We start from the raw sequence: 16,670 nt of genomic DNA, 5'->3' as shown, positions 1-16,670 counted from the left end.
GGACGCCCCGGGCCCGCCCGCCGCCCGCCGCCCGCGGCCTCCCGAAGGAAGCAGGCGCGGGCGAGCCTTGCTGAACGGGCCGCAGGCGCCGCTTGCGGGAGCGGCCGACCGCGTGGCCCTTTGCTCTGGCTCGGCTCCCCCGCCCCGGAGAGCGCTGCTTGTCCGGACGAGCCGGTTGCCGCGGGCAGGGGCCGGAGCGCTGCAAGAAGGCCTCGCTGCCTTCCTAGAGGGTGGAGAGGAAACGTCGGAAGGCGGCCTGCCCTCCGCGCAGCAGAAGCCACAGGCCAAAATCCTCGGGTGGGCAGAGCAGAGCTCGCTCCGAGCGACGTTGACGGAAGAGGCCTTTGCTGCCCGCCTGCCCGCCCGCGGAGCAGAGGTGTTTCCAGTTCTTGCAGAAGCGGCTGGGGTAACATTTCTAGACGATGCAAATCCACTCGGCCCGGACCAGTGTTGATGCTGCGACCCAGCCGGAGGCAGTGCTGCCCCATAGGAGGCCGCAGGGCAGGTCCCCTGCCAAAACATATTTTCATTTCCTTTCTCGGGTTGTCTGTCTTTCCGGAGCTGGCATGGCAGGAACCAGCAGCGCAGGACCTGTCGGTATGGGAACGTTCTGCAGTGCTACACACCCCTGGATGCCTTCACCTGGGTAAGCGGGCAGGTAACGACCGCGTGGTGGAGCATGGAGCCATTTCTGTGGCAGAAGCACAGGAGGGTGCTTGATAAAGATGAGAAAAGATGCCACTGAGGCTGCTTTCTAAAGCCCCCCCCCCCCCTCTTTTGCCAGAGCGCATTGGCTTGCCTTGCTCTGGAGCTCGCCAAGCGCGTCCGGTGGCTGAGCTCTCCACCCTCCCATGAAGGAGATGCCGGGATTCATCAGCTCAAGCAGCGCCTTGCCGTTCTGCCCCAGCATCAGCGCTCAGGTAGGCTTGCTAGGGGCTGGAATTTTCTGTGCTGGAAATGACGTCATGCCCGGCCCATGTACGCCCCCAGCAGCGAAACTTAATCTGACAGGTTGAAATCCAAGCAGTACCTTGGCGCTTCTTCTAAGATGTTTTAAGCGGCTTTCTCATGTTCAGAACCTCCTGCTGATCCACTGCCTTGCTCCAGCGAAGAAAAGGAACAACACTTCTTCCTGGGGGTGGGCCAGGACCACACAGAAAAGAACCCATCTTCTAACAAAATATCTCAGCCGAAAGAATATGAGCTCCATTCAGAAACAGGTATAATTATTTACGCCTGGTAAACAAAGACTTTCAGCCCTTTAGCAGGCTATTCTGAGGCAGGATCTGGCCTATCGGAGCATTTCCGGTGATGTTTGAACCAGTTAATTTAATTTTGGGGCTTTCTGGCCACTAGCCATCAAGTGGCCACAGCAAGGGATTGGGAAGGCAAGTTTGAACTACTGTATCACCCCTATTTTTAAAAACCAAAAGGATTTGGGGTTGAAAGAGTGGGGCTATTATAAATGTCTTTATCAAAGGCAACAAGGAGGAAGGGAGCTATAGGACAGAAGAACGACAAGGAAATGATCAACAAATGGTTATTAACCAAAAGAGATACATTTAAGCAGGAAAATGGGAGCTTGCCCTATCTTCTGGCTATCAGTAATACAACTAGGTATTAAAAGGCATTTGGAGCTCTGGTAGTCTTAGCAACAGGCATTTGACCTGTTAAATAATCGATATTGCCAGGGCACGGGAGTGGCTGTAGCTGTGCAATATTTTTGTTAAAAGGCTTCCACGAATGCACTGTAAAGATGGCTTACACTGAGTCAAAACATTGGCCTGTTTTTCTAATGCCCACCTACCCGAATATTTTTGTGGAGGTCTTTCCAACCCTGCTGTTGGATTGACGTAAAGCATTAAGAGAGATTGCAGGTTTAATTGGAATATTTCCATCGCCACAGAAGTCTGAGCGTGCTAACCTAACACAGGGCACTGATCACGAGCGGCTTGCTGTGATGCAGCACAGACTCCACTCTGATCTGGCACACCCCCCGTGGAAGCCGGCACGGCGTGTGTGGCAGCCAGGCCCAGAGGCGCTCCTGCTTCCAGCTTGTCCCGGTGGGCGCAATTTCTTGCCGCCTGTTCCATTTTTATAATCCGCAACAGCTGCTTACGTAACTCAGGCCTAGCAGCTTGACTGAAATCTCGGTAATGGATGGAGTGACTGAAGCTGAACGTGGACACAAAAGAGTAAAGTTGCCGTCCGTGCATTTGGTGAAGAAACTCCGGCAAAGGAAGCGGGAGCCGTGCTCCGACCCGGCCACTTTTCGTTGCAGGGGACTTTGTCTTCCCACCTAGCCCGGACCCTGAACCAGACCCGTGCCCGCTGCGCTCGCAGGTACAGTCCCTTGCCCTTCTGGCGGAAGCCAGGCTCTGGTGGGGACATGCTGAAAGGTTCCAGGCTGGGTGCCCACAAGCCCAGCAGAAGTCCCTGCGCTTGGAAAGGGACACCCAGTTTGCTGGCCGGGCTGTCATGAAAAGCTAGTGCAGCTTCCAGTTCCTCGGGGAAAGGAACAACTCGCTCCAGCCCCTGCGGCAGAAAGGCTGTTCCTTTCTTTGTTGCATGCGTATTCCACCTTTCCTCCAAGGAATGCAAGATGGCATGGACTAGCTTCCTTCCTTTCCCATTAGCGGTCGGTGAGGTGAGTCAGGCAGAGATTGGGTGACCGTGGGCTTCAACCACTGAGTTCAGGCCCTTCAGGCGTGTCTCTGCTCCCAGCACCAGTGAAGAGTCTCCTTCTCTTCTGCTGGCGCGACCGCCACTCCTGAGGAGGGTGGACGCGGCTTGGTCTGGGGCCCTGCTCTGACCATGGTGCCTCGGGGGACCCTGAGGGAGCCCGGCCTCCTGGCAGCATCCCTGTTGACTTCCCGGATGCTTCTGAACCTGCTCACCGCATGAAGGCGTGCATCCTGGCCGGGAGGGCGCATAAAGTTACCGTTCCTGAGAAGGTTCTGCTCACAGTGGACATGCCCTGATATTTTTAGCAGGCGTTCCCCAATAGGGAGTGCAGTAGGCCAACCTGACCACCATGGTTTGCTGCCACTATCGCCAGAGAAAGGGCTTGGCCCTACCTGCTCACAAAGCAGCGTCGTTTAGCAGCCTGTGTCTAGCCTCGAGCGCTGGCGAGTGTGCTTAGAACTAGCATGGATCCCATAACACTCTTCATCGCAAAGGGGCTTGGTTCGTTCTTTCCCGAGACGGAATAATGCAGTGAGTGCGATTTCCTGGGAGGAAAGGATCAAATTCTGTGTTCAGGGACAAGACGGAATATTGCTTAGGAAAGGTTCCCAAAATAGCGTCACTGTAACATGAAAGCTGGGAGATTGCCTGCAAATACTTGGTATCAGGACTTGCCCACAGCGCTGATCTTTGTCTCTGCTGCACAGGCCAACCGAGAAGATGAGGACTCTGTTAACAGGGCTGCTTCGCAAGTGCAGCAGGTGTTCCAAGCCAGCATGTCCGTGGCATCCAATATCCTGGGTAATCGCTCCTCGGGTTCGCCCTCTCTCCATCGAGCGAGCAGGGACTTGAATGTGTCTTCAGTGTCACATTCAGCTGAATCAGTATCAGAACTGCCAGGCCGTCCAAGGGCGGTGGCCTTTCCCGCGACATCCCCCATCGGCCCTGCAAGCACCGGACACAGAGCTGGTGCTGAGAGGCCCTGCGTGAAAGGGAAGGTGCGGGGCAGGAATGGCTGGAGTGTCCTGCAGGAGTCTGAGCGGCCTGCAGCTGCAGGTCCTCCTGCGGGCATTTCCCCTGCGCTAGCCAGAGAGGGCAGCCGCAGCTTTCGAGAAAGGGAGGAGTGTGCCCGTTTTGCTGAGCACTTTGCTGCCGCCTTCCCCACAGGGCTGGCGCATATGCAGGAGGGGCAGCACCCCACCGCCTTTTCCTGCTTCAAGCTGGCTGCAGACCAGAACTACAGCAAGTCGCAGTTCAACGTGGGCTTGTGCTACGAACATGGACGAGGCACCAAGAAGGACGTCGCCAAGGTCCTCTGGCCCTTTCCCGTTACGCGGTCCGCGCGGCGTCGGGCTCGGGGGCTTCCTGCGGGCACCAGGCACAGGCCTGCTGGCCCGGATCGGCCAGAGCGGGTCCCTCCCTTTCTCGGGGCAGGCCTAGCATTTCTGCCTTGAATGGAACCGGGGCCGGCCCGCCTGGCGCTTCGCACCTGAATGGAGTGGGAGTGAGGGAGGGGCATTGCATCGCACAGCTCACTCCCCCCAGTCACGCTCTTCGCTCCTAGGCAGTCCTCTACTATCGGCGGGCGGCTCTGCAGGGGCATTCCAGGGCCCAGCGCCGCTATGCCAAGTGGCTTCTGCACCAGCAGCCCAGGACAGGCCCGGGTGGCGGCGCGCAGGAAGCGGTAGGGTCGCTGCACCAGGCCCACGGCGCAGAACAGATCCAGGCGAGCGTCGGCCAGGTAACGCTGCCCTGCTGCTGCTTGGGCCGGGCAGGCTCAGCCTCGCAGGACGGCACCAGTTCTAAGTGATCCAGACGGGTTCCTTGCAGCCTGGTCTTGGCTGCAGTGCAGCTGGTTGGCGAGAGGCCGTCAACCAGCCGGGGCATCTTAGTGCTGTGGTTGGGCCAGCCGGCTGGAGGCCCCTAGTTCCCAGGACTTGCTCTCGCCTGGCACCCACCCCCGTCCACCAAAGCTGGTGCAGCCCCATGGCCGTGAGGACAAAGAGCCCTGCTGGGGGGGCTTTTCGGACGACTGGGTAGTGCACGGGCTCCCTGCGTCCTGCAGTTCCTCTTTGGGCGCTGCATGTCGGCAGAGAACCCACTGACTCAGAACTGGGGAGGAAGGGAGGCAGGACTCCCAGCGTCAGCGCTGGCTCCGAGGGAGGAGTGACCGCTCTCGCCTCTGTGAAGCCAGGTGGCCGTCCTCGGGCTTCTGCGTTCGGGGTTCTCTGTTGCTTCTCCCAGAAGGCCATATGCCCCGAAAAGCAGATTGGACAGGAATACTTACCTGTGGCAAGCAGAAGTGGGGCGAGGCGTTTTCATGCCCCTGGTCACATGGTCCACATCAGTTTATGTGGCTTGTTTCTGTTAATGCCCCACTAACACTGAGTAGGAACATGCTTTATTTAAGAAGTGTTTTTGGCTGATTCACTGCCAAGATCTGGATATTTCTGGCATTTTTACCTGCTGCTCAGGCAGAAAGGCTTCCATAGTGACTTGACTGCAGTCAAGGAAGACAAATCAGTTGCTTACTGCAGGCTTGCGGTCAGAAAAGGTGGCCACAGAAGAGGGGGAGAGCTGTCTCTGGGCAGGGCAGGGCTGATGCGGAGGAGTGGATGGAGCTCGGAAACGTTGCTAAGCGGCTCCTTTCCATGCCAGCGTGTGGCGGCAGCCCATGGGGCAGTTCCTGCAGGTTCAGCAGCCATTACCGTGCTCCTGAGCTGGACAGGTGCACAGCCAAGGTGTGCGCGCAGAAGCCCTTGCGCTGCTCAGTGGCTTAGAATGTGCCGTCCTGAGGTCTGCGTCGCACGCCTGGGATATCATTGCCCTGATGTTACCCTTCACCCATATATTTGGATGCAGGGCTGTTCCAGCAGATTTCGTTTGGCTGTCGGCCACGGAAAGGGCTTTGGTGCTCCCCAGAGCTCATGTGCCGCTAGAAAGCAGGACCAGCAAGCGGCTGCTGCAAACGGCCAGCCTGCCCGGGCCAGCACCGAAGCGACAGTCCTGGAGGAGAGCGCAGGTACTGGGCTGGGGCATCTGTACCGGAGAAGAGAGGGGGTGGGGGCCTGGAAGGAGACGTCCTACGGAGTAAGCCATCCCGGCTGCGAAGGATCGTCCTCCTGCCCTGCAAGAGCAGCCAAAGGGCGCTTTTCTGCCTGCCTGCCAGAGGGCTCCTCTGCGGTGGCACCGCCGAGGGCCTTGCGCCTCCGCAGGGGGTGCTGGAAAGCCCTCGAGTTTGGCTCTGGCCTCCCGGCAGGCTCGCCGCCATTGCCGCAGCATCGTGCTCTTCCTGCCGCCGGCGTCACGCGGGGCTTGCGCCGTGTGGTGAAGCGCGCCCCCTTCGCAAGGCACCTGCCCCAAAACGTGGCCCAGAAATCCTCAAACTCCCTCCATCAGTGGAAGGCTCAGCTTGTAGGCACGCTGGGGCAGGGAGCAACGGCGGCGGCTTTCCCCCACTGCCGTCCCTGCGCGTCGCCGGGACGGCAGCTGTGAGCCTCCTCTCTCTCGTTCCCAGCCGCGCGCCACTGCCACCAGCTGCCCCTGGTGGGGCGAACGTCCTCGTCCAGTCCGTGCCTCCAGCAGCTGGATCGGCCCCTGCCTTCCCGCGTCTCCCTTGGCCTGCTGCATTCGTGGAGTGCCGGAAGCCTCAGGGAGGCGGCCAGCGGCTCCAGGAGCTGCATGATCCTTCCTGCTTTCTCAGACGGCCTCGCCCTCCAGCTGTAGCCCTCCGCCTGGTTCCCCAGAACAGCAATTACTTACGCTGACTAAAGAGGAGCCCTAGGAGATATGCCCACAATCCTGGCTGCCACAGCCACCGCTGAAGAAGCCGAGAGAGGCAGCGGTTGCAGGCCGGCATGTATTTCTACCTCTTCTGCAGGTGGCATTTCTGTAAATAAATCGCAGCTAGAGAGCGGTGTGGGTGAGTGATGGAGCCAAATAAGAGACAAAACGGGTGGCCTGTCTGCATTTCATTAGTTTTTCGGCACTCACTTGCCACTTGCAACCTGGCAGAAAGCAGAAGCGTTCACTCGGCTCAGTTCCCAAAAGTCCTCATCCACAGTCAACAAAATCAGGTCTGGTCCTTATTCCCCCAGGATCATGAGGGCTGGGGGATCAGAGGGGATCTGTCCAGGCAGCATTTGACCAAGAAAGGACAGGCTGCATCCATTCATAGGAATGCCTGTGGCTTATCGAACCTCCTTAATAAGCAGGATTTAGCGTCTGATTCACTGTACGCCCATCCTAATCTTCAGTCAGTGGCAGGCCAGGGCTACTGGATTTGTAAAGGATCATTTAAAATGGGGGCAGCCGTTTCCCAGTCATGGTCACAAAGGATTCTAATTGCAGGCTTCATATACCTAGTGTGGCCTTAGCATTTCTTCCCCAAGAGGAAGGGATTTCATTGTGCTAGAACAGAAATGGGAAATGGAATGAAGGAGGTGGCTGTGTTCTTGAAAGAGCAAAAAATTACTTCCTGAGAGCTGAAATCTTCATCAAACCCCTTGGCTTCCTTTTATTTTTAACGATAAAGAGGCAGCATTTTCAGCATGAAATCCAAGATGACACTGGAGTGTCCCCTTGAGACAAGCTTCATCTCCACCTTCCCTTTATCAGGAAGAACAAAATCTCAAGATAAGACCAACCATTGTCTGAGGGCTTCTCATTGTTTACAAGACCTGTCCGGCCGGAAGAAATCCTGCTTTACCCAACTTCCTGCCAGGGCCATTTCCTAGGGAAACGCCACTCACGGGAGAGGGGAGGCCGGAAACCAGCTGACAATGGGGAGACTCAGATGGGCTTGTGCTCGAAGGGGGGAAAGGCGTTCGTTTGCCTCCCGACGCAGAGGCAGCACGGAATGGCGTTCGCACTTACAGACAGGTTAGCAAAGGGCAGCCCTGCCACCCACCCACCTTCGAACACACGCTGTTCACCATTGCCTCCCTTTCACAAATATTCTGGGGACAGTACTGTCCCTCCAGCAGCTGCCCACACTGGGGCTTCCACAGTGGCACGAGATGGCGGCAAGAGGTCAGCACACCACAGCGCTGCAACATAACTCTGCGCACTTTTGGCACGGCTCCTGTGCCCTGACGGGGTAACCGTTTCACTGCAGATGTGACTTCCTCCCTTGGCTTAATTAGGGTGACTTACTTTCTGGCTATGGAACACAAAGCACATTTACAGGGCTGTCTGGAGCACACAGGCGATTTCCACTTCCTGGCTGCCACTTCACCCTGGAGCTCAGGGGCATTTACATTCATTAGCATGTTCTCTGCTGAGACTTAAACTCTCTTGTTAACCCTTTCTTCACCCTTCTAGTCAATCATTTCCGCGGCAGTTGTTGATAAAGCGCCAGATTGGGGGGGAGGGTGCTTTAAAGAGAGAGCAACGAAACGCATCCCTACCACATGGAGCTTAAAATGTTGACATGGGAGGCAATAATGGGAAAGCGACGACTACGAAGTGATTAATGCGAGCGCAAATATAGTCAGAGACCTCCTTGTATCAAGAGGACCAAGAGGTTAAAGTTCTCCTTAGCCGTGGCTTAGTGGAGGGTCAGCACTAGCCAGCAGCCCCCTCTGCTCAGGAGGGAGCCCTGATAAAAGTTCCGCTCATTATGGACTGGGCAGCAGGGGGAGCCCTAGCCTCACTTAAGGCGGGAGGAAAATGGTTTTATGGTCGTGCACAGGAGCCGGCAGAACTGGCTCTTCCTTGATCGATTTGCAACACTGCAGGCTTTGAGATCAGGCAAGGTGTGTTGAAGGCGGGAACAGGATGCGATACGCCATATGCCTCCATACCTTGCATCGCCCAGCAGAGCACAATTCCGTCAAAATCCTCCTCTTCCAGATCTCACAAGATCAGTAAACTTGCCCTCTGCCACTTTCCCCACAACGTCTCGCTTGGCGAAGAGACACTGGGGTCCAGTTTCCATAATCTGTCGGTCTGCTATGGAAAGGGCAGTTGCTGGAAACGGTCGTGAGGAAGGGGCTCTGTGGGGATGGGGGAGACGCTGAGAACATGAATCCGCAAGCAAAGCCCGGTAAGCACTGGCCAAGCCTCAGCGGCTGCTCCAGTTTGTTCAAGTCCAGTGCATGCGTAATACAACCGCAACTCAAACAACCGACAACTGGCAAGATCCCAAAAGAAACCAACCAGATCCTCAACACCCGAAGCGATGCTCAAGATGGAGGAGAAGGGTGTGTCTCTAATACAGAGTTGGGGTCTTTCAAAATCTTGCTTCCCAAGGAATCCTGGAAAATAATCTTTCTGGATGGTAGAACTAAGGATCATTTATGGAGTATTGTACTTAATTACAAATACCACAATTTCGGGGGCACAACATGGGCTGTCTTGACTGGAGTAAAAACTACGTCAGTTGGTTATGGAGATATATACCATGTTAAAGCAAGTTATAACATGCTTCTTTTAAGGGGTATATTCACTGAATATTAATTCTTTAAAACAATTTTGCAAGCAAAAATGTATAGAGGAAGCTGAAGGGAAATACAATAATATGAGGCTGTAATGACAGCTATAAAAAACATTTACCAAAAAGCATAGGCAAAAAGGCAGAAACTTGACGGGAAGCATTCAAGGAAATACGGACTTAAATATACTAAGGAAGACTGTACATAATTATATAAATAATACAATAACAACCTGAATCAGAAATCGTATTTGTCCTGTAAGGCAGCATTTTAAAATCCAGAATAAGAAAACATCATGATAAATGGTTCCCTCATCAGACAGTGGCACGGTAATAATCTGGTAAGAATGGATTGCCTTATTCTACATCCATTTTTCTAATTTTTCTCAAGCTCTCCATGTGAGGGGGCTGCATCACATCATCTCCTGATGGCAAATTCCGACATTTTGATTAAACATGCCGCTTCAGCACGTTCAAGTGATTCCTTCTGGTCAGAATTAAAGATTTAGAATTCACATGCATCTCTCCTATTAAACTGATCCTGACTCCAGTGTAGAACACGCGTCCCTGTCACCGAAGGCACACTTTCAGTGCAACCATTCATTCTTTTTAACAGAGCAAATCTCTAAATGGCCAAAATATAATTTGCATCTCAAACATATTGAACCTTGCTAGATTGTACCTGTATATCTCATATATAGGGAGTATTTTTAGAGCTTTAATCCTGCAGCATCCCTACCGCAGGTGCTGCTTGAAAGGGAATTCATTTAAAGCAAAAAATACACAGTCACTGGCCTGGCGGGGCTCTCCAAGAAACGAGTGTCCACAGCTAAACGTCAACAGGTTCATCCATGCAGGATGCATGACACTTTCCCAGTGGGTGGCCTTCATCTGCCTGCTAAAATTCTAGCCATTCTGTCATATAAATGCAATTGGAAGGAGAGATTTCACCACCTTCGTGGCAGTCATCAAAAACCTGGGAAAAGAATCGGGTGTAAAGAGTTAGCACAGCCCAGTGGTTGTAATAAGCTAGTGGATGCGCTACTCATTGGAAGTCGGATTCCCGAGGCTGACACCCCCCGCCCAGCAACAGGGGCTGCATATAATCCATCAAAAATAGCGGCAATCCTTCACTTTGGAGGGTGCGGCTCAGGAAGCGCTTGGCCCGGGAACACTGCGTGATGGTGAAAGCGCTGGTGTGGCGCTTGCCGTGGGTTTCTGCGCGAGCTCCTTCCGGCAGGACTAGCGCAGGAAGTCCTTGTTGCACGGGATCTCCTACACAGAGACCTGGTGCCAGAGCCCCTACCTGGAAAAAAGCCAGCACTCCACAGAGTCTATTCCTGGGTCCAGGGGACACTACAGGCTACTTGCAGGGTGCTGGTTTTAACCTGCCTGGGGAGTGTGGCCACATGCTTCACTTCCGAGGCATCAGCCATCCCACCCAGCTGAGTGTCAACGGCAAATCTGAGAAGCCCCTAGAGGAGGGGAAACAGGACAGCGCTCTTCTGGTTCTGGCAAGGGTGTCACAAAGAAGAGGGCCAGAGTCTCTGCTCCGGAGTCCCAGAGTGCAGGGCTCCCAGTTGCAGGAAGCCAGATTCCAGATGGGCATGGGGGAAAATTCCTGGGTATTAAAACAGCATGACAGCGGAACCAATTAAGTATGGAGGTGGTGGACTCTCCTGCCCTGGCGGCATTCAAGAGGCAGCTGGACAGCCATCCGAGGGGGGGGGGGTTTAACCTGGAGCCCTGGGCTGTGTAAGGGTTGGACCCGGTGGCCCTCCAGCCCCTTCCAGCAATACTCTGCTGTGTTCTACTCCTGAGGAGCAACTTACTGGACAAAGCCCACACGGCGTCCGAACCAAACCCGTCGGCTGAATGATTGGATTGACGGATCTGTACAGCTTCAAATGCCCATCCACACTGCCAGCTGTCGCTTCTTTGGCAACAATGATGGTCATTTCCACCTTCCCATCGTATATTAATGTGTTTAAAATGGTTTCAATGTCCTCCATTGACAATTCTACCTAAAAAGTGATTTGTAAACGGTTACATACAATCGAAGAAAATTGCCCTAGAAAGCAGAATGTTGTTAACATTGTGAAGAATACGGCATGAGTGCACTTGTGGTTGGAGCCGCTGAGAATTCACAATCAGAGAGCTCCAAAAAGCTGCTCAAGCAGAAACTTTGGGCGGCATATAAAAACCCACCTACGAATCGCTCAAGCATTTTGCCATAAAAAGCCAAAACAGCTGTGTAACTACATTCCAACTATAGAGAAAAATAAAATATACAAGAAAGGGGTTGGGGGACTGATAGACAGACGAACCAGTTCAAAAATTAGCATGCGCAGTCCAGTCAAAGTGAAGCGCACGCTTAAATCTCCTGCAGCAAAAAGTGCCGATTCAGCCGCATCGCCGGTGCCTCCAGTCCCGCATCCCCTCCCAACACAGGTGCTTGCAGGCATCCTGTGGAAGACCCTCCGAGCAAACGTCCCTCCTGTGCTTCTCCCACCCTGCAAAAGAGGCACATGCCTGATTCTGGCTGCCCAGGTCTTACGTGCGGGGTGAGGCCAAGGGGCAACCCGCATCCTGGGGGAGCCTCACTCCTTCCCGCCACCAGAATGCCCAGCAAACTCTGGTTCTGGGAAGCTGCTGGGGGCTCCCACAGAGGTTGCGAGTGTCCACAGAGTGGCTTCTGGGAGGCCGTGGTTAACTAAAGGAGGGTGTGAGGAGAACTGTGGGGCGAGAAGCCGGGAAGGGGAGGCAGGTGAGGAGGGAGAAGGCGTGAGGGGCTAGGAGAGCAGAAGCAGCCACAAGAGGGGTAAATGGGGGAGCAAGAGCAAAGCTGGGGGGTTGGAAAGGAACAGAACAAGAAAGCTGGTGTGGGGAAGAGGAACAGTGGAGAAAGCGGGTGGGTAGCCAGCAGCTGCAAGGCTAGAGGCCGGGAGCAAGTGAACAAGAACAAGGGAAAAGCCTATGTGGAGGGAAGAGGGTCCGAAGAGGCAGGAAGCCCACCTTCCCCCGCCTGCCCGGGCTGGTTCAAGAACAGGAAGAACCTGGGCACCCAAACAGTCTTCAGGAGTTTCAAAATCTAAAACATGTTTTTGAAGGGGGCAGGAAGAGAGACTCCTGTGCGGCAGGGGCTCAGGGTGGACACAGCTGGCCTGTTCCCCCACCACCCCCTTTTGCAGCACAGGGTGCCAGCGGGGGATGGTGGCCGACGTCTGATCCGAGGGGGGGAACCGACCCCACCGCGCCCAGAGTTACCTCCCGCAAGGCTTACTGTAGCCTGGAAAACCCAGTGCATCATCATGAGGAACAGAACACGTGCAAAACGCCCCGGTGGCCAGTGGGCGGAAAACGCAAGGCAAGCAGCGCGGCCGCGGCCTCACCTTGCTGATGCCCAGCTCACTGATGTACTTCCAGACCTCGTGGGAGGAGGCGAAGGAGCTGTTCCTCTGGATCATGGGGCTCTGCTTGCTGTCCCGCGCGGCCTCCGCCTGCAGGACGAGAGAGGGGAAGCAGGCGGGCTGGCAGGCGGGCCACCCCCGCGAAGGGGGCTGGCCGCAGGTGAGGATGCTTTTGCGGGCACCCCAGCTTCCAGAAAATAATTCATCCTGAACGCCTCAGCAGAAAACAAGGGCTCTTCGTCTCTTTTCGCTGTCGGGTTGCATTTGTGTTGTGAGAAGCGCTCAGTCTGGAACTGCACATCAGCTTATTGGCTGAACGAGAACCTTTGGAAATACGCCTGCATTGGCGTTGGCCCTGCACACCTGCATCCACAGCCATCCTCCCCTCCTGGCCTCTCCTCTCCCCTCCTGGCCTCTCCTCTCCTCTCCTGGCCTCTCCTCTCCTCTCCTGGCCTCTCCTCTCCTCTCCTGGCCTCTCCTCTCCTCTCCTGGCCTCGCCTCCCCTCCTGGCCTCTCCTTCTCCTCTCCTCTCCTGGCCTCTCCTCCAAAGAGGCTGTGGGTGGAAGTGAAGATGAAACCTCACTTTGCTGGAAGATCAGTAGAGCAGGCCAGGAAGGCAGGACAGCTCCAAGCCCAAATTAAAACCCCGCAGGCTTATGTGAATTCCAATACGGTTTGCCTTATTACAGAATTAGTTATTGCAAATTTGGAAGATGGGGCAACCACACATAAATCTGCAGTGTCCACAATTGTGGCTCATGTTTCACCTTCAAAAGACTCCTCATGAAGCCTTTGGTTTGAATGAGATGGCCCCAGAAGTGCGGCTGATGGAATGCATGGATTTGGCTTGGCAATTTGCATTGGGTGACTTGGAAATCATGACAGTGTTTTCATCTTGTAACAGAATATGCTCTTGCATTCTTGATCCAACATGGGAGACTGCTTTATTAGCCTCCAGTTGTTAATCCTAATACCTAGTGTCATAATTGTTATTTTGTTGGGAGCTGAAATTTGCATTTTCTCACTCCCTGGGAGATTTTTGTCTCAGGTTTATTTTCAGTTTTCCAGTTTCTGGAGGCTCTTTCCTTTCTCGTAAGGGTGGAGGTCGCTGTACGGACAGCCCAAAGCGTATTAACCCTATGACTACAGAAGAGGCATCCCATAGAGAAGATTTGTATGCACATGGGGGCAGCAAGGTATTTGCTACTGTTTCATGTTCAAAGCAACTTCTTGGAATGACAAAGAGCTTGTGCAGCAAGGATTCCTTCTTTAAATGCTTCGGATTACAGCTTTGACACTTTGCAAAAAAAAAGAGCACACGAAAGAGGAATTCAGACCGCTGGCTTACCTTTGTTTGCAGGAACTTGAAACATTGCTGGTTTAGCACCTCTACAAATTCAGATTCGAAATCTTGGTCACTATACCACGCCCCGCCTGTCACAGAACGATCAGGCTGCAGATTGTATAACATGTACACTTTCTTCTTGGAAGCCTGTCGAATGAATGTTACAGCTCTTGTTCAGATGCTCGCCTTCGTTAAGAGGAAGGAACACTGGACGAGTCTCCATGTGCAGCCCCCCTGGGAACGTGCTACACGGCGTGGGTTCATTTTGGAACCATGTGCGACGCGCCCAGAAGACAAGAAGAACAGGGCGGCCATGAAATCCGTGCGTATTTCCCACCCAGGCTCACATTTATCAGACGGCTTTTTAAAAGGCATGTTTTCGTTTGATAGCTGTCCAAAGAAGCATTTTATTCATTTCAATACCAGGCCAAAACCTTTCTCTTCACCCAGTATTTTAATGGTTGATTCTTACTGTACAATAGAGAATTGTTCTTACTGTATGTTTTTATATATTGAAAATAAAGTTATCTAATGTGCTGTTATGGTTCTGGGTTTTTGTAAGTTGCCTGGAGATAGTTTCACACATGGATGGGATAAAAATGTTTTAAATAAATAAAAACTTGCTGCTGTTGCATGTGATCTGCATTACTCTGTAAAACATCTTAACTTGCCTGCTCAGCTACTTTTCAAAGACACTCAGCACCTATAATAAGAAGTCAGAGCTATCTGGTGCTGCTTTTACCTGACTACCATAACAAATATTACATTGTTCAACTTGTTCCAAATTATGAGTTACTCACTGCTACAGACTTCACGGCTTTAATGAGTTTCTTGCTTTCCAAGTTCTTCAAGATCTTGTTGATTTCCGTTAAGGGCAGATTGCTTTTATACCTAATATCTCTGCTCCAAATGCCTGTTTTAAAAAGATGGAAAATTTGTGCAGGAAAATGATGCTACAGTCATTTGTCAGCCCTGACGGGGGACGTAATCTTAAAGAAAAGGATAACTGGGTGGTCTTCAAAGCAAGACATGAGAAATAAGTTGTGCAACACTTGGGAGATGGCTATTTTTTTACCTTTCATTAAAAAAACAAAAACATTCCGGGAAAGTTTTTTCCCCAATGTTATTTCCATAAGTAAAATAAAATGTAAGGTACCTTTGGAACTGGCAATACATTCAAAAATTCAAGAGCTACATAAAGCACTTCACAAAGACTACAGTGACTTGTTTTTTTGGGGGGGCGGACTAGTACAAGCACATAGTACCTTTGTTTCCTGCATCCTCGATAATCTGATAGACCAGTTTCTCTTGGTTGTCAGATCCTTTCATCTTTCTGCAAGAGGCAAAATAAAAGCTGAATGGCATTTTGTGTCTGCTGCTCCAAACAGATTTGATCAATGTGGAGTGAGTTTCAGGCTTATTTGACAGAGAGGGACTGGTATTACTAGAAGCTACTTGGGTAACTTGCCCATCTTCAGTATGATGGTGATTACAGAGAAACTGATAGACGTCATTGTAGGAGATGAGAAGGTGAAAAAGTACAGCATAGCATACCCAGCATTTTGTGATTCCTTAATTCTATAGAGGAGGCCGGTGCTGCTCCTCAGAAGATCCAGTTGTCCCTAAAAGAGCATGTATCATGTCAGAGTTTTGCCACATTCCTATAACAAGGGTTTCTCACTCAGAAGCAACATGGAACAACCCTCAGTTATAAAATTAATTAGGGTTCCTTATTTATTTATTTATATTTTTGACATTTGTATGCTGCCATCTACTCCAAGTGGAGTCTCTGGGAGGCTTACAACATTTAAAATTACATGATCATTAAAACAATAAAACGAATTAAAACAATCAATCCATAAAACAATTTACAGTCATAAAAACAACAAGAAATAGATCAATACAGTAAAATCATTAAATCAACGGGGGCGGGGGGCAACCATAAGATGATAGATTATTGCAGACATTAAAATTAGTTGTTAAAATGTATTGCTAAAATTCCTGGAAAAGAGAAATGTTTTTGCCTGGCTCCAGAAAGAGAGCAATGTTGGAGCCAGACAATTTTCTCTGAAGAGTTCAAGATCCCCTTTGAATCCTATTAGATTTACGCCTTTTATTTCTCCTCTCAAAGCTGCTGCATAGTTCACCCTTTTAAGGTATATGTAATCAGAAATTGCAATGTATGAATATGTCTGAAGACAGGTGCAGCAAACGGGTAGGTTCATCCAAAAGCCCCAGAGTTCTAGTTCTCCAGTGTAATTTGGTGGCAGATTTGGACTTGTTGCCATGTCATACATTACACGGTTCCAGCTGCTACCAGAGCTTGCTTCTGCCGAATACAAGGTCTCAGACAGAGTGGAATGGACCCGACAAGGCAGGCGCAAGCTAAGCGAGAAGGGCTGCTCTCCTGGTGGGAAGTATACGTCTATTATGTATTTATATTCCATTTAAAGCTATGAACGCAGACGCCGCCCGCTACGGAGCGAGCCCTGGGAGCCACGCTCCGCTTGCCTTCGCGCGGCGGCGGCTCCCGGGCAAGGCGGGCGCGCTTACCATGGACAGCAGCCGGTTGATGGCCACGGCGCGCTGCTGCGCCTCCATGTGGGGCATGTCGTTCTGGATCACCTGGTCGGTGATGCCGTGCGGGAACTGGTGGCACAGCTCGAGGATCCTGCGGAAGCACAGAGGCGCGCCCCGCGTGAGCGCGACGGGGCCCGCGGGCGCCTCCCGCCCCGCAGCGCCCCGCGCCAGGGCGCCCCTCGGACGCGCGCGCGGCCCGGGCGCCGCTCTCCCCGCG

At 52.7% G+C, this 16,670-nt stretch overlaps 2 protein-coding genes across 2 annotated transcripts in view; one reads left to right on the top strand and one right to left on the bottom strand.

Moving 5' to 3' along the window:
• DELE1 (DAP3 binding cell death enhancer 1) overlaps positions 1-6,641 on the top strand; it is a 7,219-nt gene extending 578 nt beyond the window's left edge. The window contains exons 2-11 of the mRNA XM_044442843.1: positions 151-406; positions 491-646; positions 785-920; positions 1,077-1,220; positions 2,282-2,343; positions 3,393-3,486; positions 3,853-3,995; positions 4,250-4,426; positions 5,548-5,707; positions 6,203-6,641. Of these exons, the coding sequence (XP_044298778.1) occupies positions 151-406; positions 491-646; positions 785-920; positions 1,077-1,220; positions 2,282-2,343; positions 3,393-3,486; positions 3,853-3,995; positions 4,250-4,426; positions 5,548-5,707; positions 6,203-6,411 (1,537 nt within the window). The 3' untranslated portion in view covers positions 6,412-6,641. The remainder of the gene's footprint in view (positions 1-150; positions 407-490; positions 647-784; positions 921-1,076; positions 1,221-2,281; positions 2,344-3,392; positions 3,487-3,852; positions 3,996-4,249; positions 4,427-5,547; positions 5,708-6,202) is intronic.
• A 2,325-nt stretch (positions 6,642-8,966) lies between these two features.
• POLR3F (RNA polymerase III subunit F) lies at positions 8,967-16,541 on the bottom strand. Its single transcript, XM_044442907.1, has 8 exons — positions 16,427-16,541; positions 15,428-15,495; positions 15,139-15,206; positions 14,674-14,786; positions 13,877-14,020; positions 12,511-12,618; positions 10,951-11,142; positions 8,967-10,094 (listed from the first exon to the last, which is right to left on the bottom strand). Exons 1-8 carry the CDS (start codon positions 16,481-16,483, stop codon positions 10,017-10,019), a joined length of 828 nt encoding a protein of 275 aa, XP_044298842.1. The 5' UTR covers positions 16,484-16,541; the 3' UTR covers positions 8,967-10,016.
• Between the last annotated feature and the right edge of the window lie 129 nt (positions 16,542-16,670).

This window comes from Varanus komodoensis, unplaced genomic scaffold (assembly GCF_004798865.1).
Source record: "Varanus komodoensis strain SLA01 unplaced genomic scaffold, ASM479886v1 scaffold40, whole genome shotgun sequence".
NCBI classification, from domain to species: Eukaryota; Metazoa; Chordata; class Lepidosauria; order Squamata; family Varanidae; genus Varanus; species Varanus komodoensis.
Note: the sequence above shows the minus strand (reverse complement) of the source record. Positions and strands in the feature narration are given on the sequence as shown.

What these genes read in the sequence shown, in the direction of transcription:
- POLR3F (XM_044442907.1), bottom strand. Translation starts at nt 16,483, where the DNA reads ATGCCCCACATGGAGGCGCAGCAGCGCGCCGTGGCCATCAACCGGCTG. An exon ending in AAGGAATCACAAAATGCTGG is followed by an intron (nt 15,207 to 15,427) that starts GTATGCTATGCT and finishes TGCCTCTTGCAG; the next exon opens with AAAGATGAAAGGATCTGACA. An exon ending in TCAAGTTCCTGCAAACAAAG is followed by an intron (nt 12,619 to 13,876) that starts GTAAGCCAGCGG and finishes CTCGTCCTGCAG; the next exon opens with GCGGAGGCCGCGCGGGACAG.